The sequence below is a fragment of the Grus americana genome, chromosome 3, assembly GCF_028858705.1.
Source record: "Grus americana isolate bGruAme1 chromosome 3, bGruAme1.mat, whole genome shotgun sequence".
Taxonomy (NCBI): domain Eukaryota; kingdom Metazoa; phylum Chordata; class Aves; order Gruiformes; family Gruidae; genus Grus; species Grus americana.
This window is the reverse complement of record NC_072854.1, coordinates 75,691,281-75,717,327: the sequence shown is the minus strand read 5'-3', so window position 1 is coordinate 75,717,327 and position 26,047 is coordinate 75,691,281. Positions and strand designations below refer to the sequence as shown.

Sequence of the window (26,047 nt, the reverse complement as noted above, 5' to 3'; positions counted from 1 at the left end):
TGGTCTCTTAGAGAATGGCTTAAATTTTTCCTCTGTCCTTTTTCTGTTGTAAGAGATGGTCTATATTTCATTGCTTTCATCTCCAGCAGTCAAGTCATAGGCATTACACACCCACCTATGCATTCAGTAGCCTTTTTCAGATCCCTGCTCCCCAGAGGGGTATACTGGATGCAGGATGATGTGAAGCAATCATTAGGAGGAAGGTCCCAGTAATTGATTTGTTTCCCCTTTTCAGCCAAGTGCACTTCTACTTCATGGAGTTCTCTCATCTCATCAACACAGAGTCCATGAAGGGTCTGCAGTGTAGTCCTGGGAACTTTTTATGGACTGAACCAGAGTTAATTCTTTCTTCAAGACAACTGCTTTCTCTAATAGTTTTCGGTTTATAGGAGAAGTTGTCATATGATTGAAAGGATGTATTATAATACTTTTTTAGCAAGAAAACTATAGGAAAAAAAGATGCTCCATTAAACAGAAGTATAGTATTTCTAGCATAGAAAAGAGATGGTCAACAGCAAAGGTACTGAAATGCTCAAATAACTTTGCCCATGTAAGAAAGTGCAAGTTCAAAACCACTAGAAACACAAAATGTATTTGGAACCATGCTTCAGATTTGGCCATTTAACATCTGTTTGACGTAGTGCAATCCTAGAGAATAGATCAATAGATACATTTACATATCTATTAATTTGAAATCTTTTAAGTCAAAGTCAGGCCTTTATAAACATGAAAGAATTTCTGTCTTTAAGTAAAGTTCTTCTCATAAGCATTTGTTAAGCAACTTCACAGGAAGATGGAGTATTGAGGAGGGAAGGGCAGAGAAGTGCAGTAGAGGAATTTATTTTAATTGTGCACAGAGGCAGATTGCTTCTTTCCAGTTAGAATTTTTCTAATTTGTTTTCAGCAAACACCACTATCGGCTTAGTAATGATGAATTTATATTTATTTAACACACTTCATCTAAATAATTCCCAAAAGGATTTAATAAATGTACTAAGAGATAGAACTAATTGTAGATAGTGTTTAAAAAAGTGTTTAAGCCAGCACTGAATTTTAGTTACCCATAAGGTGAGCAGTAAAAATAAAGAAAGAAGTAGTTTAGATGAGTATGATGTAAGCATATCTGTCTTTGAACGATGTGCCACGAAAAACATGCCAGAGAACATCTGTATTTCACATCAGTGCTGTAGAAGCCCCATAGTCCTTTTTGGTGAAAAGACCATGTCTGTTTTGTATGTCGGGGTTGAATACCAGTGGGAGTAGTCTGCACTCTGGTCCATGTTCTCCAGAGACCAGCTGTGCACTTGGGTGAAGCCAGGCTCATCTGAGACAGTAATACTAAGGCTAAACAAAGGCTGCACCTTCAAAGCAGTATCACCGTCAAGAGTATCAGTGCAGGCTCATTGTGGAGCATGTAACAAACTTTAATCAGATCAGTCATCTCATTTTGTAACATTGTCACTGCCTTTTTCTTTTCTTTTTTTTTTTCTTTAAAAAAAAAAAAAGAATAGAAGTGATGGTCCAGTGAGTGAAGCTCTGAACTGGGACCCAGATGTTCTGTGTTCACGTTGAGTTCAGATTGGCTTCCTGAAGGACCATTTACTACTCATGGAATTTGTCCTATGCTTCTGTTCTTTCTCTGCTGCATGGAGCTAGCATTTATACTATGAGAAAGTCATTGTGGTTTGGTGGGAATACAGAATGCTGATAGCTAAGGGCTATACTTAAAAAGCACACTATGCTGGAATGAAACAAAGAGAGATATAATTAGAAAAAATATAACCCTGCACATGTAATTTGTTATTGGAAAATCATCTAGTACATCCCATCCAATAGTAAAATGTTTACATTAACACTGGAGATGTTTCCATGGGAAAGTCTGTAAAAATGTCAGCAAGTGTCATCAACTTACTTTATTGGTGTGCTGGTAACTGAAGCTTACTAGAGGATTATCTTTCTGCTGAACCATATGCTTTGTAAGTGTCATACCTTATACTGAATGGTAAGAAAGTAGCATCAAATTAATTTAGACATTTTTATTATTAAAGTTAGTTTTTAGGCTGGGGACAATATCTCTCTAAGTAGACTGGAGACAGAGACTGGTAATGTATGCAGCAGATCCAAGCCCACGTTAGTTAGCGTGTGCATATGCTGCCATTAACCCTCACATTGTGTTTTATACATTGAGGCATTAAGATGAATGAGACCCTGTTGCATGTTCACAAAGGTAATTGCTATGATGTGTCACATAATCTGAAGATGCTTTGTATAAATAATTCCTAACATTTTTTCAAATATCACTTCTCTATATGGCGGATGTATATCTGTGGCCAGCCTTAATGGGTTAATAGACATTAAACAGATGGGGAAATAGCACGCAGTATTTCAAGAAACCCTTACCAAAGGTAGGATTGATCTAAAATCAGTTTTTCAGATTGAAAGAATTGAGTCACTTTGACAGAGTAATTTATCCTACCACTTTATCTCCATTAACTACAGATGTAGCCTGGGTGACTGTTACGTAGGCTGTTGTGTCTGCAATAGTTTATATGCATCGAATACTCTCAAGGATAAATGATGAAAGTTTCACATGGCTAACACTGATCAGCTACTTAGGATCTCATCAGCTGTCATTTTTGCCAATAACCTTTCCACTGCTAATAAAATTTGTTGTAAAGTATACCTACCCCTTGTGGGTGGTCCAAGGTCATCAAAATAGATTCATCATTGTCAACTTCCATGTAACTTGGAAGAAGTCAGTCTATATTTTAGACCTGAGGAAGAGCTTATGTGCCTTAAAGCCTGTCTCCTCTTTATCTGTCTACAGCAGTCTGTAGGCATCCTGTCTCCTTAAAAATGTGTCACGATCACATCTTTAGACTATCTCAGTACAACAGGATTGCTGTCACACAAGTCCAACCTATTCATCTAGGTTTGTTCTATAGCTAGGGGGACGGATGCTCTGCAGCTGCTAAATTGCTGATCTAAGAGGGAATCTGGAGAACTAATTTAGATTAGATGTTTTATACAGGTAAAGTGACAAAAATCCAGTAACAAGTAACAACATTCTGATACTAAACTTAGTTTCTACACCATTCAAGGATAGTAATTTTCAAGACAGTATGAGCATGCATGTTGATTTTTAGAACGCTCAGAAAATGTCTGTTAATTTAGAAGCTCATCTCAGTTTAACTGTGGTGTCACTCCACTAATTCAGACTCATAAAATATGCAGTGTTTATGTGCAAGAGTCATCTCATATAAAAAAAATTAAAATCAGCTACATCCTGTATGTACACACTAGTCATCTGAAAACATGTATTATTTCTCTGGTCAGATGGTAGTTACTCATATTCCATTTTTTTATTACATGCATTATTTATAAGAAAAAAATGAAGAGCTTGGCTATTGGGTAAATTTATATTGTCACATGCATGATAATTTTTAAAACTTCCATTATTTACTGGATAGACCTGCTAGACTGCTCCACTGAATAAACAGAAATCTTGGCACAGTCAACAATTTTGCAAATGCCTGTTATTTACATAATCCTTTTCACAGAAGTATGCACACTATTTTCAAGGTCTGTTTGTGAATAGTGTTAATTAGAAAGGCAATTTATCTTCTAATGGACCCTAAAAGTGATTATGGTCTCCTCCATTGTTCTTTCTTTGTTTACAGATTTCAGCTCAAGAGATTTTTGGGAGTATCTCTTTTGTCAGTGTAGGTGTAGTGCTAAAAGTCCATGCATGTTGTTTTCTAGGGTGTTAAATCATGTTTCCTCCATTTTAAAGACATTAGTTTCAATATCAAAGAAATTTTGATTTACACTTGTTGTGAAAATGTTTGAAAGCAGTACTCCCCCATTCTCCCAATTTTTATTTAAGTTATTTCTGTGACAAATGTGGATGTTAAATCTGTACTTCTGGAAAAGTTGTATCTTGAGTTATACCTCACAAAATGCAGATTTATGTACTTGAACTACTGATTAATGAAGTTATGATATTTGTGACTAAAGTCAGATTCTTTGATATGATAATTTTGATGAAGCTCAACAGTATGTAAGCTTTTGGGTTTTATTTTTACTTAGTGATGCAGTCTTTGTTCTGTCTTGCACCATGTTGATGAAAGTCTACATTAAAAGACTGGAAAATCCAATTACTGGCTTTATTTAATGTAATGAATAGAATTTTTTTTTTTTTTAAGATTGGATAGGGTTTCGTTTCTATTAAAAAAAAAAAAAAGGAAAAGAAAAAAAAGGAAGGTGACATTAGTTTGTGCCCTATATTTGGATCTGCTTTGAGAAGGGTAACTTGTTTTCAAGGTTCCGGTTTTGCCATGCTTTGACCATGGCAGCTGAGCGTGCTCCCTGGTAGGAGTCAGTAGCTAGTGAGGAGTGAGGCCTGAACAAGTTGTCTGCACATTTCTGCAGATTGCCTAAGGAAAAACCCGCAGTGATTGCTGTCACCCTGTTGTGATGTGAGAAAAGGATTCTTCTGACAGAGACAATTGCTACCCCAACATTTCTGTTAACATAAAGATTGAGTCTGCCCTTAGGTGTGATTTTGAGGTCTCAGTGGAGCTACTGAAGTTTTTTTTTTTTTCCTTGTACATACTTGTTTCACATTAGTAAACATATTTCAAAATATAGGAATTAAAATTGTAGACAAAGGATGCTGCTAGATACAGTATTTCTTCAGATTGACCTTACTTGGATGCCAGGGTGTGGATAAATTTTCAGAGAAAAAAACCAGAAAATAAATATTGGGGATGGCCTTCATGCAGGATCTGGTGTTGAAATATTGTTACCATCACTGTATTGTTATTATCATAGAGATAACATTTATTTTTAGTTGGGAAAGATTCTAGAAGAGGGGGTTTTTTAGTATGTGGTTGGTGGTTGGTCAGTTTTTATATGATAAAGCTTCAATTCCACTTCCCAAGGATATACGTTAGTCCTTAGATAATCAGAATGTTGGGAATGATTTGGTATGACAGCTGAAGAAAACATTTGTAATCCCTTCTGATAACCTAAGTTATTTAGTATTTTTAAAGTTAATTTATATTTCTGGTTATAATCAACTTCAGAAATTCCTCGCACAAAACAAATCTATTCTTGAAGAATTCTATAGTAGCTTAATATTTATTATATTTAGCTTCTCCACAGCAGGGTTTTTAAGCTTTCATAAAAGAAGCTGGATATGAGTGCCAGAGGCTAGCAGATAATGAGATAACTTACTCCACAACTAGAAGGCGCTATTAGAAAAATTAATTTTTAAGATGTCAAATGCAGTATAAATGCAGATAAAACTAACAAAAAGGTAGCATGTTGTATCCCCTATCTTATTTTTGTATTACTATGATTTATTTCTGCAAACAATAGTTGCTTGAAAAAAACGCAGTTACTCCCTGAGTCGTGACAATGATTGAGAGCTGGTTGAGCATCCACCTGCTTGAGTAGGCCTGTTTTGTCACCAAATGCACACTTCTGTAATCTACAAACCAAATGTAAGACAGTAAAATTTATTCAAGCAAGAAATACAAATTTACCTCTCTCTGATCAGGTTTCCCAACAATGCATCATTTTAATGTATGCTTTGCCTCAGCATAAAAACCTACTTACAGGGCTTCAAGTTACTCTGATATGACATGTTGAACAAAGCAAGTCTACTTAAGAGAACAAGTCCTGCTGCAGTTAGCATCACAGTTAACCTGATGAATTCTAATACTGAAAAGAGTTTACTGAAAATGACCCGTCATAGTATCACCTGTTCAATGATGAGACAGGGGAGAGTGAAATCCCCCTCAGGACACAGCTGCAGAACCAAACGAAGGTCGCAGGGTCACATTTCAATATTGAGCTTATTTTCCCTTGCATTCTTTGTAGTCTATGAACTGCTGACTTTGTTATTTAGTATGTTTGATATATCGATCAGTAAAGGTTTTGTTAGTTCACAGCACTGGAAAAGCTCAGTAAAGCTAGAAATAACCACCCCTTCTATCTTATTTGCTGTATTAAAAATAATCCTTCAGACACAATTTGTTATCGTTTGTCTTTCCCTGCTGAAAGTAAGTAATCTAGATGTTCAAAGTTTATTTGCTATGGGTAAATAAATGGGCATTTTATGTCAAGCACGGACTACTATTTGTCCCTGTTGGAGCCCAGTACACTCTGACCATCTTCTTTTAGATATTTCAGATGTAGAAGGCTTAATGTTTAATACTAAATCTGCTTATTTGAAGTTAAATGATGTTACACGGAATTTTGAGTTAGCAGAGCAATACAACAATTCACTTAAATCACAATGCCAGGACAAATTACACTTTGCAGAGTATAGCAATTTTAATGTTGAATGACCATGTGAATGTGATTCTCGTTACCAGTCTGTATACTATGCTCACTGTCATGGCAGTGGCCAGGAAGAAATACATGGAGTGAGAAGTCAGCTCAAGCCCATGGCTACATCCAAAGCTCTTTTCGTTCATTGTTCTATTATTTCATACTCTATGTTTGGCCGAGGTGTGTATATACCGGTCCGGCACATGCAGGAAGACATTTGCTCTCTTTTGATTAGCTCAGAGATGAACACTTGCACAGCTGGTTGATTCACTCGGTTGACATAACCAGTTGATCTACTAAACTGCAACTGGCTGATGCACTCAGCTGATACAGCCATTTATCTAGACCAAACGCCACCCTCTGGGCCTCTTCGTATGGAGCTGAGTTCAGCTGTCTTCACAGCAGCTGTCACCAGTCACTCCCTACACCCTTCCCTGGGCTTCAGAAGCACATTGCCCTTGGCCATCGCCTCTGAGCCTTCTTCTGTTGTAGGCGTTCACTGATTGATCACAGTTCCCCAAAACGATACACAATTGTAATTTAATATCTGTCTACCACCTTACAAAAGTCTTAGTGGCACCTTTGCAAGAGATCCTTCCTTCTACGCGTCAGTCAAGCTGTATCCCTAGTGCAGCCCATGGTTCTCCGCACACAAGAACACAACAGGGTGTCTCACAGCAGTGAATTGCAGTGATAGTTCACGATATTAAAAACTCATCAGACAAGCTGGTTCTAAGTGTCAGCAATCACTGTGGATACTGATGTTAAGTGTAACATGGATCAGACTAAAAAGAGATAGTGAAATTTTTTTGAGTAAATATTATATTCAAGGAAATAAATAAATTAGTAACATAATAATTGAATAAAAAGCCACACAGCTGTCATTCAGAAGCTGTTTCTGAATTCAGGTCGGTCTGACAAATTGTTTGTTCAGAAGATTTTCCTGCAAGATTCACAAAATCAGCAAGGAGGTTCCTGTCTTCTTTTTACCTAAATACAGGTACAGAATTTACTCTGTATCTAATTTACTTTAGATACAGAAGAGTCAAGTTTCTATTTCCACTTGTTTGATTTTATTATTCTATTGGTCCATATTTGGATTAACAAATCCTGTGTGAAGCAGTAGAGATTAATTTAGATTTTAATCCTAGTTTCATCACAGTTTTGGTTGACTGTAAGCAAAAAAAAAATAGCATGTTTGGATTTCTTTTTCGTATAACATACTTGCACATTTATTGGAGCAGAACATGGAAGAGGTTTTTCTATATCCCAGGTTAGTATTACAAATACCCAGACACCAGTTAAACACGAGCTGTTTCAAATTTCTGTTCAATGAATGGCAAAACTCACCAGTGAAATAGAGTGTATCACTTCAAGAAAACTCAATAGGATGATGAATAAAGCTCCTTAACAGTCCTGAAATCTGTATCTTCTCACACCTTTGAGTAATATCCTAAGCACTGACAAGCAGGCTCCTTCCCCCATTTTTAAAGATAGTTCCAAAATCTATCATTTGTATTTTCCATCCCAAAAAGAAAAAAAAAAGAAGTCACAATTACAGGCTGGAAGGAACACATCCTAGATTGGGATGCAAAGCCAGTGTTTTGAATTCTTTTATTAAAATTTGAAAGGTAAATTTATCTGGAATTAATAAAAGAACATTTTTTGAAAAATTCAGAATGCCATATACTGGCTTTTCCAAAACTGAATATTGATGAAGTCTTAATGCACAAAAGTTTGCTAAAATATTTTCATGGGAAAATCAATCAGTTTATCAGAATGCTAATTGGTTTGACAGGTCCATAAGATGTCTTCAGTCTGTATATTAAATATTACTCTATTACTTGAATTGAGTATATACTACGTTATATCTGACATTCATAAGAATAACAATATAAGTAATAATCTGTAAGGTCTTATATTCAGAGTATTTTTTTAACAAGTACCCTTTGGTATGTACTTTAAAGAAAGATAAGTCTTTATCAAAGCTACAGAATAATAAAATCTGTTTTAATATGCTGACATTTTCATGAATACATATGAACATGTAGTTAGTCACAGACTTGGGAAATGATAAATGCTAGAAAAATATATCAAAAGTACTCAGAAGTGCTAATTTTTAATAACTTAATGAACTAAAAATCCTTTTTGAAAAAAAATATGATTTCGTGTTTATAATTATTTATAATCGGTGAGCTAAATATTTATAAGAAAAATTCTAAAATATTCAAAATTGTGTAGTCTCAACCAGATGGCAATAATATAGCCATAGCATTTTATACTTTTTAAACCTATTTTAGGGGTATAATGTTAGTGGAACACACTTTTATACTGAATGCAAAAATATTCCCTTCTATTAATAAATCTGTATTCATTCTTTGGAAATGAGCAATAGAGACCACTCAGTTTTATTCCCCAAATCATGGCACTGACTGTAGGTCCTGCCTAATCCTGGAGAAGCCTTTTCTTCCTCCTCTGATCTATTTCTTTTCCACTTCCAATCTTTCCTCTCTTAGTTTCGTTATTCCCTTTGTCTCCCTTTTGAATTACCCTGTCATGCACTGAAATTTATTTACTATATTTTTCAAGTAATCTTTTATGAGTTACTCAGAGTGTTGTCTGGACAGAGGCCTCAGGCGTCTGAGGTCCCCTGGGTCTTCCTGGCATTTCAAGCTAAGGATTATCACTTTGTTAAATCATGGTGTTTTGTGCTCCTTTCTGTTTTACAAGGCATCCATTTCTACATCAATCCTGGCTCTTTTTGCCATGAAAGGGCTTAACAGTATTTCATGGCCAGGCCAGAGCACCACCACTGAAAATCCAGGGTAGCCAGAGTCCACTGATTGCTGGTTAGCTTGCACTCCTGGCTCCTACAACTTGTGAAAGCCAGAAACTTTAAGGATTTTATAATTTTTCCCTACCTCTTACAAGGCCAGTGAGGATTAGGAGTGAAAAGCACATAAAAATGCTGACTTCAGAAAAGCTGGATTCTGGGGGAGGTAACATTCCCTTTTTAATCTGATTTAATACACTTCTGGGTTTCTCTGCTTGTTGTAATATCCTTATAGAAGTTGCTTATCATGGCAATGAAACAGTTTCACTAACACAGTATAACTGTTTAATTGCTGTTGCTGTTTCAATTGCATTAATCATGCAAAAAAATCTTGCATGGGATGCATTATTAAACTAAATAATGGTGTATTTTGGCAAATTTAAAGAAACCCTCCTATTAAAGTGACCCATGTTAATTCTCTGGAAATCATGACACATGTGCTATGTCTTCTGGATTTTTTTCAAGAAAGAAAATCAGGGTTTTATCTGTCTGATGATAAATGTTTGCAGGTTTGCAATTACCACCATATGTAGTATCACAAATAAATAATGGCTCAAAGTCTTTTGTACATATTTTTTGTTACTGATGTAACTTCCTTTCTCCATAATGAGAATTACTATTATTTTATTTGAGAATCACTAACTGTTCAGTTGTGATCCAGCTGTGTCATTTATGATTAATTCTTTGGAGGAAAGAGGAACTAAAGAAAACCACTTTTTTGTGTAGCATAACAATTTATAAGAAATATGTCCATATTTTACTTCTCTTTTCTAAAATGAGGATTCCAAGAACATTGTCACCTGTTTGTACCTAACACTTGATGTACCCAGTTTAAAGCAGCATTTTTTGTTCAGAATTCTTATTCATCTTGAACTCATTTAATTTTACTGCTAAGTTCCTCTAAATACATTTCTAAATATCTAAACAAATGACCTATTTCTGTAATTTTTTTTTGCCTTTTAGCTTGCCACTGTATTTCATTTTTCATTTCAGTCACTAGTCAGAGCTCACACATGCCATTACAAAGGTGTGGTTTTAGTTGGATGATTGGCTTAAAACATTTTACGGTTTTATTTAAATAAATCTTATTCTGATTTTATTCTTGTTTCACATTTTTCACTGGCCCAAGTTGACACAGTTCATTTTATCTATATTTAGAAGTAATTGGCTTCATATGTTGTTAAAAAATGTGTTACTAAGATGGATATATTGACATTATAACTATATCTGTCACAATCATTTTATCCCTAAACATTGTAGAAATGTGAAAGTCTTACAGAGCTCAGTGAGGTTATTTCCATACAGAATTATTCATATGCCTAACTTCATATACTGGTAGAGCCTATGTATGGAGCATATGCTACAAAAAAATTTACTTATTTACAGGTATAAAGCTGCTGACATCCAAACCATTCCAAATAGGGTGGGAGGGAAAATTTTGATCCGCAGAACTTGGCAAGCATGCACTGTATCTGAAGACACTATACAGTTTGTAATGTCAGTATTCTACAAAGGAACACAATGCGTGAAAATCCTTCAGTTTTATTTCTAAAAGCCTCATATAAAGTATATTATATGCAGACTCAGTATTTCTGATCTACTGGTGTCTTGCTTCCACCATCTGCTTTTATGAAACTATTTTTACCTTAACAAGTATCAGTGGCTGCCATTGAGTGGCCCTTTGATGTGCAGTCAATCACAGATGAGAATAAAATTGCATAATAGACCATAATTTCCTGTCTGATCATAAGCTCAGCCTTGTGTGCTGGGAGATTTCCTTCAAACTAATTGACAAATGCACTGGCACAGGGAGAGATGGGCTGCAGCTGTGTGCCTGTTTTGCCAGAAAGACAGAAAGAAAGGAAATCTTGAGAAGTATCGAGTTGTTCGTGATATTGAGATGGATCTTCTTCTGGGAATATTCATAGTTAGAATGAAGAACTTGGTTTTCTCAGCTAAAAAGACTGCCTGTTCTTTCAGGCCTCAAAACGGGTTTTGAAAATGAGCATATCCCATAGAAGACTACATTGCTCTTTTTAGCATCATTCCTCCTGACAACAGAAACAATGGAAACACAGCACATGGCCCAAAATAATAACTTAATGCTGGCCTACCACATTTTCTTCAGAGAGCTGAAAGACTTGGTCAGCACAATCAGCGTTTAAAACCAGATTTAAGAGAGATTCTGCTGTTTCAAATGGTATTGCACCTCACATGCCTCACAGAAATGGTGGTGCATTTCTGTCTTCCACCCATGGATGTAAGGTGTGCAAAATGGGATTTTTGCAAGAGAATTTGTGGATCTGTGCTGTGCAAATACATCTTGGTAGCAGCGTTACCCATTTCCAAAGGTTAGATGCAGCCCGTACTTGCTGCCTCTCACTAAGCTTCAGCTTTTCCAGTGTAAGGCGGAAAATAGCCTATATATAGAGAAGTACATGTAATCAAACATAGATCTATTGTTCTGCTTGTTCAGAAATTTTAACTTCATGCCAGGTTAGTTAGAATGAAAATTCTGACCTTCAGGGTTTTTTTGAGAAAAAGTCTAAATTTTGAGCTAAGAAAAACAAAAGGAGTATTTTAACTTAAAAATTGTTTTAAATAAGCTTTCACTTCTGCAAGAAAGAACTGATTCATCCTGTCATCATCAGTTCAGCTGTTATTTCACATTTTAATTCATGTGGATCTTGCTTTTGTCAAAGCAGATCTTTTAAATAATTTTCTTTATCTGACATCCATGAAATTATACATACTTTGGCTTTAGTACATTACATGTGCCAATGGAAATGTGTTCTTCCAGAGGAATTATCACCTGACCTAGTTATTCTGATATCTGAGATATTTTGATCTATCATGGCGATGAGCTAAAACTTCAGATTATGAGGCCACCTTTTTAATGGTGAAATTATTTTGTATATCCATCTTAGCCTTTAATAAAAACCCCTGTAGTTTCTTAGCTTTCTAGTGAAATATGCCTCGAAATTATAGGCCTGCAGGCCTTGAAATATCTAACTTCCTATCAGCCATGGACCTAGATCTATGAGAGAGAGAGGCAGAAATCGTTGTCAAGTTACTGCTGTGTGGGATAGTGAAGGTAAATCCAGCAAAACAGATTGGCAGACAATTGGTAAAGTGGCAAGAAACATCATACACAGCAAATTTGTGGCACAGCATAGCTCCATGTGCTCTTCTCTGTTTGGTGTGCATATCTATAATATATACATGCTTTGGCTCTGCTTGGTGTTGATTTAAAAAAAAAATCAGAAGTTGCTTGTACAGTATATGAAACGTTTCACAACTTCTATGCCATTGTATTCAGCTGATTTACTATATACATCACCATTTATCAATCTGAGGCCTCCTACTGTATTTTGGCATTTCATTATGATTTGGAGTTTTTAATTTTTCATATTTGTAATAGTGTTTGAGTCATGTGCCCAGTAAGCATTTTTTGTGAAGTGGAGTCCCTACTCTCATCCTATTCAGCAAGTTCAAATCTACATCTGCTCAGTGAATAAGGATCTCACTCTGTACTGAAATAAAAACTTTCTGAGTTAGGGATTTTATACATATGTATCTATATGATCTATATATATATCTATGTACACACCCACTTTTATACATTTAATATAATTAAGGGATGATTATAAATGACTGTATTGCATATATTTTAAATAGGTCAATTAATATCTGTGTGTTCAGAGAATATAATCAATTCATAGAATTCTGGTGCAACACTGGGATATTTGAAATTGTGTTTCTTTCTTCCAGCTAACTAGCAGTTTTATAGTAGGAACGATAGACTATTTTTGGCGGTGAATTCGGGCCATATGTTTTTGCCCAGCAAAAGTAGCTGCTGGGTATTTTCTTGTGTCAGGGACTTAGAGATATTTAATCCGGGAGAGTTTGTTATTTGGGTGTGAAATAGATAGCAAAAGTAGATGTTAAAAAAACCAAACCAAAAACCAACAAAGGGAAGAAGAGTTTGGAAAAACTCAAGAGGGTTGAAATATGGTAAATCTTCAAGCTTAGCCACAGGAACTTCTTTTTTTAACTACTTCAGAACAAAAGTTGGGTATGCATTTCTGTTACGCAATTGGAAATTTCTTTGGTAACCCATCATTTTATAGTTCTTTTTGATTTATAGGGTTAAATTTTACTGTCAGAGAAGCAAATAGGTAAGATAGTTTTACTAAAGCTAGTGCAATAACTTAGGATCTTTAACTGATCTTCACATTACATCTCTAACAGATGTAACTTTGCCAAAAGAATTTAACTTGGACCTGTCAGGGTAAATTCCAAGTTGCTACAGGAGTGCTGTGCATTTTGGAAGAAAACACATTTTTCAAAAGTTAAAAGGCAGGGACATTTTCAGATTGCTTCAAAACTATCAACAGCATGTCCTTCTGAAAACTTTGGAGCTGAAGCGGGCTGCCTGGAGCCGGGGGTGTGAAGCATGGGCAGTCGTGCTTCCTGCAGGCCAGAGTTCCCCGTCGGGAGGCGGCATGGCCATGCCAGCCACGCATCGGCAGGAAGCCAAGGGCTGCAGAGCCGGAGGCCGAGTCCCACGCAGAGGTGGAACACCCAGCAGGGCCTGAGCGGCTGGCTTTGACCAGGCTTCTGTTGGTGAGGAGGAGGCCAGCCATTCTGGCACTGGCAGGGTGGAGTGCCTCTCACACAGCCCTGCCTGTTCACAGCCACCTGGGCCAAATCACCTCTTGATTAAGGAAGAGGAGCCTGGCTCCCACCAGCAGCTCTTTGCCTCACACACACACGTGCATGTGTGATTTGAGAGCCTGTTTGGAGACTCTCAGATTTACCACAGCTGAAGGCATGTTATGTTTCCTCTTATGACCACGCTGCCTTTTCCAAGAGTGGCGAGAGCAGGCTGGCCCCACTAGGGCAGAGCGGCGGCCGGGGCCTGGCTGGCAGGAGAGCAGCCCCACAGCCCTGCAGCGGGGTGGGCGAGGCTGGGTGTGTGGCCAGGGACAGAGCAGGGATCCACCACCAGGTCAGTGCAAGGTGGCGTGTCAGGTCATGTCTGCGCAAGAAGCCCAGGCAGGAACAGCAACAGGCTGGTCTGGGCATGAGCCCTGCCATGGTGTCACTGAGGTGGGAGCTGACAGACCTGGGGGCTGACATGAGGCCCTGGGCAGGGTGGGGAGCCTGGAGGAAGCTGGGAAGGGACAGTCAGGGCTGGTGGTGCTCCCAGTGCCCTAACGTTGTCTCTTCAGGCCATTCTGCAGAGCAGTCATCCTCCTAAGTCTGCTCTGCTGTTGTGGTAATTTTAGATGTTTCATGCGTACAGTTCGAAAGCAAAGCAAAGGATTGGGATGCAGGGTGAGGTTAGCATTTAAAGGTGAAGGGCAGGGATATGACTGTCCCAGAACATTGAAGCTTATTTATCTGCTAGTAGAGAACTATTTATCAGTAAAACAGGTAAACTGGAAGGGTGCCCAAGGAAAAGAGGCTGCAGCATGTAGCCTTAAAATTGAAATATAATTTCATTTGTGCATCACATGTTTTAAAGCAAATCGGGAAGCAATTGTAATGATACTGGGATTCCCCCAAATATGATGAGTAAAAGCAAAGAAACCTAGAGATTCAAAAACTAACACTGGACCTGTAAACACCAAGGAAATAAGGCCTATTATGTTTCTGTTCCCCAGAGCAGCTGGCTTCATCCCCTCCCTCCAAGCAATGCATGTGGCTATACTGGTTACAGCCATGTATTGGGCCAACACTGTCCTGGTCTACAACAATTTTTATTCCCTTGAGTTTTGGCTTGTTTTTATTTGTAGTAGCTCTTGTAGACATTAAAGTGAAAACAGAGATTTCCATCTCAGTAGGTGGGTAAGTTTTCTCTGGGACTTCTGGGATTTTATATGTGGAATTAATCTGTTTCTACGTAGCCATTCCAATGGTATATATACACAATTTCTATCCATATTTTAATATGGATTGTTTAATTTTTTTATACTCATTTGTCCTATACTGAACAATTAACAAACTTCATGAGGTTAGAAAGCTCCTTCCTTAGTCAAGTGTGACAGCTGCCGTATTTATCATACATTTGTTTGAATGGATCTTCAGCTGTCCACCAATGTTTCTAGTGTTTAGCAGAATGTAGACACCATAAGAAAAATGTGTTAAATGTCCTGGGGAACTGCAAATGAGTGTAACTGCTGAAATAGTGGAATCTCACTATTGCAGTCCTTACCTTGCAGTCCCCTTTACAGCCTTGAAGCTATTGCAGTAGTCCTACTTGAGAGTTTCTGACCCTCTTACGAATTTCATTGAACTCATGCAGTCTCTGCAAAAATACCGGCACATTCTTCCACAGGACAGGGTTAATTTAAAAGCTGCAAGAGTATACATTTTTTTTTAAAATTTAATACTTCTTATTAATATGGAAAACTGTAGCATACAGCTGGAAATATGTAGAGTTTAAAGACTCTTATCCATATCCAAGCACATTAAAGAACAGTATGCGTCTATTTAAAATGAAACATGAATTTAGCTTGATTCTGTATCAAGGAAGTTCATGACAGCTTTGTGCTGACATAAGCATCCAGTAAATCAGGACAAAAATAGCTAGGAAAATATCATTTTGACGAGACTTTTTAAGGAAATGTCAACATAATTGTAGTGTTGGGTTAGCTAGCTATGCATTCCTCCATCTTTAAAGAGAATTTGGGTATAGTAAAACTGAATGAATTATTCACAGGAAATAATTCACTGGACAAATTTAGCTTGTCTCTTGGATTAAGAGGCATACTTCCTAGAACAAAATTAGGTTACTCTGAGAATTGCTGAGTTTAAAATTTGCCTCACTGCAATACAAGAAAGCAACTGCATGTGCATGCATAGTTCTGGAGGAAAAAAGAGTACTGCTGAGCTCTTGTCTTTTTTGTTTGCCTTTGTTCTTGGTTTGGATTAGTTGGTAGCGAGGAAAAGTCAGGAGTAAACTGTTAACCTGCCTACTTGCTAGATTTTACTGTTACATTCTATGGAGTACATATGTGGAAATACAAACCCATGACATCCACGGTAGAGCTGCCATAGTGGTTCAGAACAAGTGTCTGTTTAACTCCATGTATTATTGGAGACCCTTCTGAAGACAGACAATAGGGCAAGCATGGATGGTATTTCTCCCTGATGTTCTCACAGCTATTTTTATCTCAAATGACAGGAGCTTTAAAATGTATTTTCCTAAGAATGGGAAAAAAAAAAAAAATCTTATGACATTATCTGTTACTTTTTACCGTCCTTAGTTCCTCTTTGGCTCAGCACATGACTGGACGACATAGCCCTTCTAAGCTCAAAACTTACATATAAACTATTAATTTTGTACTAGTATATATTATCCCCTCCTTTTCACTAGAGAGATTACTGAGCTGTCTATGCAGTAACTGCCAGTTTCTTTTCTCCCCTTGACCTAAAGTTATACATCCTGCATCTACCACTTCTCTGGCAGAGTTTTCCAGAAGGTCTGTTGCGACTAGGAAACATCTCATTTTTGTTTGTTTGAACCTAGCTCCTACAAGCCTACTATCATGCCCCCTAAATCTTGCAATGGAAAGGAGTGCCCAGTCCCCACTCACCCTTTCCATGTTGCTCATGACTTTGTAGAAAACTGTCATCGGGTACAAATGTAGCATTTGTGAATACTACTGAATTGCTTTCCATAAACAGATGTTTGAGTAAAATTTGATCATGATTTTTATTTAAAAAGGAAAGAAAACAATCAGAAATCTCAATCTTAACATTTGAGTTAACAATCAAGGAACATTTTTCATTATATTCGTTTAGTGTTAGCTAGAACTGTGTTTCTGTGAGAGAGTTTATTCCTTGCTAAGGAGAGAAATTACCTCACCAAGGATGGGGTTTTATAGATGTTGCTTATGTTAGGTTACTACATTGCTCTCTGTGTGACTACATCATAAAATCATTTGTTAGGTGAAGGTAATTTACAAATTATCAGAAGCAACCAAATTACTCTAGCTTAATGAGTTGCCACTTATTGCCTGTGTAGGCTCTTTTTCTGCTGCGGCTGTGAAGTTGACTTACATTAATGTGCATTAATTTTATTTCACAAATGCAATGATCAAGGAGGCCTCACGCTGCCAGTTATCATGGCTCAGCAGTGAGTGGTGACTCATTAAGTCATGGTTAACTTTGTTGCATATACCTGTCAGTCTGGACCTGGTGCAAAATATGCAGCAGGGCATTTTGCCAGGAAAACATCATACCAACGCATAGATATCCGCAACAGCAATCCGCTCATTTCAGGGTAGTGTTTAAGGTGTTGATTTTCAGCCATACAGACTGAAATGTGTGAAATCATTATCTCCGAGACACTATCTCACTCCTAGTGTAGACAGCAGAGATTCTGTAGTTGGATTTCCGTCTTTATAGAAGGGAATTGTTGGCAGGATGTTCAGTGCAAGGGCATCAAGACTTGGGATCTTGCTATCTCAACTTGGCTCCAATTTGTTGGAATTTGGCAACTTTTTCATGAAAAGACATCTGTTTGAGTGGTTTTTTTTGAGAGAACTGAGGATATTTTTGCAAACTGATGAAAGGGCTACATGAATTCTTATGGGACTGGTTATTCTAATGCTGATGAGATTTTATTTTATCACATATATATGTCAGGAAAAAAATCAGGCAAGCCAGTTGGCCAGAGCTTTGTGACAGTGACAGCAGCCTCCAAAGCAGGACTTGATGTAGTGGAAGTAGGGTAGAAATTAAAATGGAGCTGACTGAACCGTCCTGCTCTCCAGTGCTCCTGGGAGCAAAAAGTGTTGGGAAGCTCTCCTATTCTGATGCAGAACCTAGATACACAAATCCATGAAGAAGACGACTGCAACCAGTTCCAGTTTGCTGGAGTTGCTGTGGAAAGACACTTCAAAGAACTTTGCCCAAAGTTGTTTAACCATTTAATTGGACTTTCAGTAACAAGCACTGACTGCCTGTTTAGTAAAAGCCTGCCACAGCTCTGAGCTATTCCTTTATAGTCCTGACCTCAGCCTGCACAGTCTCAACTCATCTTTTTCTTTCCATTTTTTGTTCCTCTTTAATCTTTTGCTTTATTTCTTCCCCTTTTTGCAATTCTCTTGACACACTGAAAACCAGGAAATAACAATAAAAAGTTGTGGAACAAGATTTACTGCCATCACATTATATTGTGTTCTGCTGCTAGTTTCTCACACTATGTATATATTCTACAGTTGCATTTCTACTACTTAGGTTGTAGAAATTCCAGGCAGCAACTGACATTCACTCGGGGTTTATAAAGTGCATACGAATGTATCTTATGTTCATTAAATATAAAGATTAAAAAAACAGAACAATATCTTGTCGTATGACTGAGGATGCAAAGCCCCAAGCATCTGAAAAGTATGTTTTTATTTTATTTATTGAAATAAAAAAGATACTTAGGACTGCTGCCTTCAGCCCGTACCTTGAGAGGTGATGCACAGTTGTGCTGTAACGGAGGGACTTACAGAACGTTTCCACAGTACTCTAGCAGATGGTGAGGATTTTACATTATCTTGATTTCTACCTTCTCTTCCTTTATTTATCTTTTCTGTGGATTTTCCTGGTTTTAATCTGCACTAAAAACTGGTTGTACTGGATAAATTATTAATCACAGTTTATGAGAAAAATATTGAAAAGGAAGGGATAATACTTTCTAGCGTGAAGTAGTTTGGATGTAGGTGTTTGAGCTAAGAAGGCTGGGTTCTCAGGTCATGTGCTGAGCCAAAGAGGATCTGATCACCACAGACAGATACTGTTACAAGATGGTTTTGTCTCAGTCTTAGGAAAATATATTTCAAAGGTCTTGTCACCTGATCTCAGTAGGGAAAGGGCTTTTAAAAATCAAAAAAGTTTCACATATTTCACACCATCCTTGGGTTAAACTGTGGTTATATTCTTTTTGTCCTTAGGAAGAGTGGGGAATAAGGAGTACTTGCAGCTCTCGTAGTTATCACGGATACAATATAATTGCTCAACAATAAGATCTTAAAGTTTAAATGCATGCATTCTGTTGCTACAGATCATATATTGTAGGTTATAGCTTTTGTTTGGTGTGCAGCGAAGCAGGATTGTGTGATTCACTACTGAGACGTAGGTATACATTTCTTTCAGTATCACAGTTATATGTGTAGCAACCTCCAGCATAAGGTCTAGGCAGATGGCCAGGAGCAGTTCTCTCTTAAACTACCCAAGATTTTAGTCACAATCTTCTTCACTTACTTGTATTCCCTTCACTAACAATTCTTGTATTACTTCATGGGGAAAAGTTCTTTATCATATTGTATCCTAAGTGATTGAATTGTGCTGCTGACTCCATTTTGATAACGGATGCAATGATATATCATACTGGTTGTGAAACAGGAAGGCTTCAGGATGGCAATACTTTATTTGGGAAATAGTGCATTTCTGTATTGTATTCATATGAATGAAATGGCTCGATGTACATGAATTTATTAATATAAGTCACGTTAGGGGTGATAACTTCTTAATTTTATTACAGTTACTTCAATACAAATCAGCTAAAAGCCAAGAAGTAGAGTTCATAGAATCATAGAATGTTTAGGCTTGGAAGGGACCTCAAAGATCATCTAGGTCCAACCCCCCCGCCATGGGCAGGGACACCCTCCACTAGACCACGTTGCCCAAAGCCTCATCCAACCTGGTCTTAAACACTGCCAGGGAGGGGGCATCCACAACCTCTCTGGGCAACCTATTCCAGTGCCTCACCACCCTCACAGTAAAGAATTTCTTTCTGACATCTAGTCTAAATTGACCCTCCTTCAGCTTAAACCCATTACCCCTTGTCCTGTCACTACACTCCCTGATAAACAGTCCCTCTCCAGCTTTCCTGTAGGCCCCTTCAGGTACTGGTAAACCGGAATTAGATCTCCCCGGAGCAGCCTTTTCTCCAGGCTGAACAATCCCAACTCTCTCAGCCTGTCCTCACAGCAGAGGTGCTCCAGCCCTCTGATCAGCTTTGTGGCCCTCCTCTGGACTCGCTCCAACAGCTCCATGTCTCTCCTGTACTGGGGCCCCCACAGCTGGACGCAGTACTCCAGGTGGGGTCTCACAAGAGTGGAGTAGAGGGGCAGGATCACCTCCCTTGACCTGCTGGTCATGCTTCTTTTGATGCAGCCCAGGACACGGTTGGCTTTCTGGGCTGCTAGCCCACATTGCGAGCTCATGTTGAGCTTCTCATCAATCAATACCCCCAAGTCCTTCTCCTCAGGGCTGCTTTCAATCCATTCCTCGCCCAGCCTGTAGTTGTGCTTGGGATTGCCCCAACCCACGTGCAGGACCTTGCATTTGGCCTTGTTGAACTTCATGCAGTTTGCACGGGTCCACCTCTCAAGATTGTCAAGGTCCCTCTGGATGGCATCCCTTCCCTCCAGCGTGTCAACCCCACCATGCAGCTTGGTGTCGTCAGCAAACTTGCTGAGGGTGCACTCGATCCCACTGTCCATGTCGCCAACAAAGATGTCAAACAGTGCCGGTCCCAGTACCGACCCCTGAGGGATGCCACTCGTCACCTTCTCCACTTGGACATTGAGCCGTTGACCACAACTCTTTGAGTGCGACCATCCAGCCAATTCCTTATCCACCGAGTGGTCCATCCATCGAATCAATATCTCTCCAATTTAGACACAAGGATGTCATGCGGGACAGTGTCAAATGCCTTGCATAAGTCCAGGTAGATGATCTCAGCTGCCCTTCCCTTATCCACGGATGCTGTAACCCCATCACAGAAGGTCACCAAGTTTGTCAGGCACGATTTGCCCCTCATGAAGCCATCTTGGCTTTCACCAGTCACCTCCCTGTTTTCCATGTACCTGAGCATAGTCTCCAGGAGGGTCTGTTCCATAATCTTGCCAGGCACGGAGGGGAGACTGACTGGCCTGTAGTTCCCTGGGTCTTCCTTTTTACCCTTCTTAAAAATGGGGGTTATGTTCCCCCTCTTCCAGTCGGCGGGAACTTCGCCAGACTGCCAGGACTTCTCAAATATGATGGAGAGTGGCCTGGCCACTTCATCCGCCAGTTCCCTCAAGACCCGCGGATGCATCTCATCAGGTCCCATGGACTTGTGCACCTTCAGGTTCCTTAGATATTCTCGAACCTGATCTTCTCCCACAGTGGGCGGTTCTGCATTCTCCCAGCCCCTGCCTTCTGTGACCTGGGCACTGTGGCTCACGCATTTGTCAGCGAAGACTGAGGCAAAGAAGTTGTTGAGTACCTCGGCCTTCTCCATATCCTGGGAAACCAGGTCACCCGTTTCATTCCAGAGGGGACCCACATTTTCCCTCATCCTCCTTTTATCACTGACATACCTATAGAAGCTTTTCTTGTTGTCCTTAACATCCCTGGCCAGACTAATTTCTATCAGGACTTTGGCTTTCCTAACCTGCTGCCTGGCTGCTCGGACAGTTTCTCTGTATTCTTCCCAGGCTACCTGCCCTTGCTTCCACCCTCTGTAGGCTACCTTTGTTTGTTTGACTTTGCCCAGGAGCTCCTTGTTCATCCACGGGGGCCTCTTGGTGGATTTGCTTGACTTCCTCTTTGTTGGGATGCATCACTCCTGAGCTTGGAGGAGGTGACCCTTGAATATTAGCCAGCTGTCTTGGGCCCCTCTTCCTTCCAGGGCTTTGTCCCATGGTATTCTACCAAGCAGATCCCTGAAGAGGCCAAAGTCTGCTCTCCTGAAGTCCAGGGTAGTGAGCTTGCTGAGTGCTCTCCTCGCTGCCCTGAGGATCCTGAATTCCACCATTTTGTGGTCACTGCAGCCGAGGCTACCCTTGAGCTTCACGTCCCCTACCAGGCCCTCCTTATTGGTGAGAATAAGGTCCAGCATGGCACCTCTCCTCATGGGCTCCTCTGTCACTTGGAGGAGAAAGTTGTCATCGACACATTCCGGGAACTTCCTGGATTGCTTACGCTCAGCTGCGTTGTCCCTCCAGCAGATGTCAGGGTGGTTGAAGTCCCCCATAAGGACCAGGGCTTGTGAGCGTGAGGCTGCTCCTATCTGCCTATAGAGGGCTTCATCTGCTCGGTTTCTCACTGTGTAGGTGCATGCTTGAAAAAATGGATATTTTCATAGGAAACATGAGAAATTCCTCTGGAAATATGTAAAAGTTACTTCACTACAATTGTTCCCTTATGTAGCACTTGCTGATCTTTCCAAACAAGAGATTAATACTATCCAACTTGTTAAATGTAAAATCAAAATTTTTGCATGAAGATGTACACCTTAGATATCTGAAAGATGTAGTGAAATATTTATATACTTCTTTTTTATTTGCTCTTTCAATTATACCACTTTTCTCCATTCAGTACTGGACTTAAAAGTGAAATTTTAAAGGTATGTAGAGATTCAACGTAGATACCAAGAGAGATTTACAAAAGCGCCTAGGTACCTCTTGATCCCTCTGGGAATCAGACCCTTGTGATATTTACAGAAATTATCTTTTGATGTGACAGTCAAGTCTCACAAAGTTTCCTTTTATCAGACAAATTTTGCTGTTTACCACCTCTTACAGATGTGAGAGAGGAGCCGATCTAAATGGACCCTCCTTTTTTCAGCTAGGTTTGGCTCCTTAGTTTAGTAACTTGAGTTATTTCTTTTGGATTTCCATCAGCAGTTTAGGCTTCGTGTAAATTCTGTAATCTTCTGTTAATATTTATTTAACTTCCAGTAGACAAACTTTAAATTCTAAGCCTTTTCAAAGTATGTATTCTTTGGAAGAGGTCTTGAATGTCTGCATAACTTCACCTGTGATCTCTTGAATAACATGTGCTGTTAAGAGTATCAGCTCGATAGTGATTATTTAATTATTGAGGTGAAATGTCAAAAAGAAAATTAGAAGTTTCTTTTTCCTAAAAAGACAGCTTGCAATATTATATTCATGAAATTCTGGTTTTATTCCACAGACTGAAGTTTTATATTTGATTTTTTTATGCTCTGTGCAAGTAAGCAAAGGTCTCTTCTGTTCTTTTACTTTAAAAAGAGTTGATGGATTGCATACTTTATAATAGAATAAATATGTTTAAGGGCAAAATTTTTATGGATTAAAACTTCCCAGCAAGCAAAGTTTGGCATTCTAGCATTTTTTGGAGTTAGCTCTTCAGGCTTTAAGACAGTAGTTATATCTTTGCTGTGGAGTGCAGAATGTTGCGCTCACACACCCGTTTCCCATGTTTGCTTGTGGTTACAATTGTGAGACTGAAACCTCTACTACTTCATACACATTGGGAGGAGGAGACTATACCTGTTGGAAGTGAATAAAAATACACTTATTTGAGGGAAGGGGTGGGGATTGGTGGTGGTGAACATGCATTATGTTTGCAGTAAGTGTGTTGGATTTATACTGTCCTTAAAAATGAGTACCGCTTTATAATTAATTTAAATGACACTTGTTTATGCTTCTTTTATCAAGCACTTTCCTCTTATCAGCACGTTTAATTTGCAGAGTCAATGCACTTGCTAACTTTTTTTCTATTCCAAAACCAATAGCACTTGCTTTTGAAAGACTAACGTTAGAGGCTTATTTATTAGTTAGTCTTTAAAGATGCACATGTATGCATTTCATGTGTGTATGTGAGCATATCTATATAAACGTAGTAAAAAAAATATATGTGCACATAGTCAGTCAGAGCTTAGCATAGTAAAAAAAGTATATTCCCCAGTGATTTAACTATATATTTTGCTACGGGCCCAGGTAATGTTATTTACAGTTGAGCATTATGAGTGTTCCTGGAAAGATGGGAAATATTCCATTCCCATTAGCTGGAACTACTTTTTGTCATATAAATCCTCCTTTACTCTCCAAAGCACAATCAAAATAAAATTCAAATTCTGCTGATTTTTCTGAACAATCTGAGTATACAGCTTGCACCATTTAGTTATTTCCAGAACACCTTTAAATACAAATCAAAACCAGTAATGAGAGTGTAACACACTGCCAGGCATATGCACTGCACCCTGCCTGACATGGCATTATGCAATCTTACCCAGTATTTTAGTACATTAAGAGGGTACTTTCAAGTGTAAAACTTCAAATGTTGTGTAAAATTTTAATGGTGTACGGCCTTGTCCCTTAAAGATTACGGAAATCTGAATTGAAGATGTGAAACTGCAAATACTTACAACATTCATTGCTCAGCAAAACAATGGCAGCGTTCTCAGCCATATTCAAATGCTCTTAAAGTATCTGACAACTTAGGAGTGCTCAGGTAGACTATGTGTTTGAAAAATCATAAAAATCCGATTTTCAGTTTTAAAAATAGTTATTTCTTCAGACTATATAAATACTTTTGAGCTTATGCTTCTGTCAGTCATCAAAAATGCAAAGGAATAACATCTTCAGCCAAAACATTGCAGTGGTAATGGGAAATAAATCTTTGAGAAAACTGGTTATTAGAATCAATACCCAAGCAGTTTAGGTGACAGGTACCCACTATCTAATTGATATAAATGATTTTTTGTTTTATATTGAGTTTTGCTAATTCCTTTGCTTCCTGCCTGTGGAGCTATTGGTTGAAGCAGTCCACTTGGGGACATGTCTACCGTTCATACGATCTCCATGACTGGTATGGATGTAATGAGGCTTTTTCCTGTTTCAGAGTTCTTGTAGTCATTCCCCTGACCATGCGCTCAATGAGCACAATCAGACTCCTTATGAAAAACAGCTCTGCCAGCTGAATGGCAGGAAGCTTGTGAGTTTATTTTGCCAAACTTCTCTGGATGTATAAACCAGTTGCTGCTGCTCTAAAAATGATATGACTGGTGCAGTAGTGATTTTCTGCACTGAAGGTGGATGCCGGCAGGAGTTATGTGCTGCAGATATTTTAGTGATCTCTGAAAAGACCACGTTCTAATACAACACTCCCAAATGTTTCTGCTAGTCTGTGATTTTCTCTCTATCATTATCTTCTGTAGAATTATATCTGTGGAAAACCAGTTTATATGGCTGTGCTTTACTATATAACAAGAAATTGTTTACCCTTGTATTATTTAATGCATTTTAGCTCTAAAGCATACCTCAGTTTCCTCCATTTATTTGTTATATGCAGTGGGGAAGAGCACGAGAGGCACAGAAAGCGTATGCCCCGTGCTGGCTAAGGTTAGGACTGAACTGAAAATCTGTTGTGCGAATTAGCAACTACTTAGACAGCTGCCTAGCTGGGTCTCTTTTGATTTTGACTGTTCTCTGTAATTTCTAACACTGTCAAGGGGAAATACATGTTTGTTATTTATTGGTCACTAACTATTCTGTGATGGGTTTCAAAATGGTACACTGCAGTATTAATAGCTTTTCTCTGAAGATAGTGCATGCTCCCTGGAATTGAAGAGTAAGCCTCTTGTAGTCATTCTAGTACAAACACGCTGTGAGAAATGCTGGCTTTAACAGGTGTTTTGCTCTTGTTCAGTGTTTGTCAGGTTCAACTCCAGCCATGGCTTCCCGGTGGAGGTTAGTTTGGACACCAGCATCCTCCAGCTGAAGGAGGCAGTTGCCCAGCGACAGGGAGTTCCAGCTGACCAGCTGCGGGTGATTTTTGCAGGGAGGGAGCTCAGCAATGACTTGACACTGCAGGTAAGTCTCCCTTGGTAGCTTCGCTTCTGGACTGCTGCCAGCTACAGTGCCTCTGCCTCTAATGCTGCCAAACTGACATTCATGCCTGAGATCTAATAGAATAAATAGTGCCTGGGGATTCCTTGAACTTTACTCCACACTGCTTCATTAATTCTGACCTTCTTAATTATGCATTAAAACAGCAAGCAGGAAGGATAGGGGAAGAGAGAGAATATGAGAGAGAGCACGAGAGCGAGCTGTGCCTGGT

General features: G+C 38.8%; 1 protein-coding gene across 1 annotated transcript in view; it reads left to right on the top strand.

Annotated features, from left to right (window-relative positions):
• LOC129204553 (E3 ubiquitin-protein ligase parkin-like) overlaps positions 1 to 26,047 on the top strand; it is a 405,002-nt gene that overhangs the window by 128,792 nt on the left and 250,163 nt on the right. Inside the window, exon 2 of the mRNA XM_054820775.1 lies at positions 25,637 to 25,800. Coding sequence (XP_054676750.1) covers positions 25,637 to 25,800 — 164 coding nt within the window. The remainder of the gene's footprint in view (positions 1 to 25,636; positions 25,801 to 26,047) is intronic.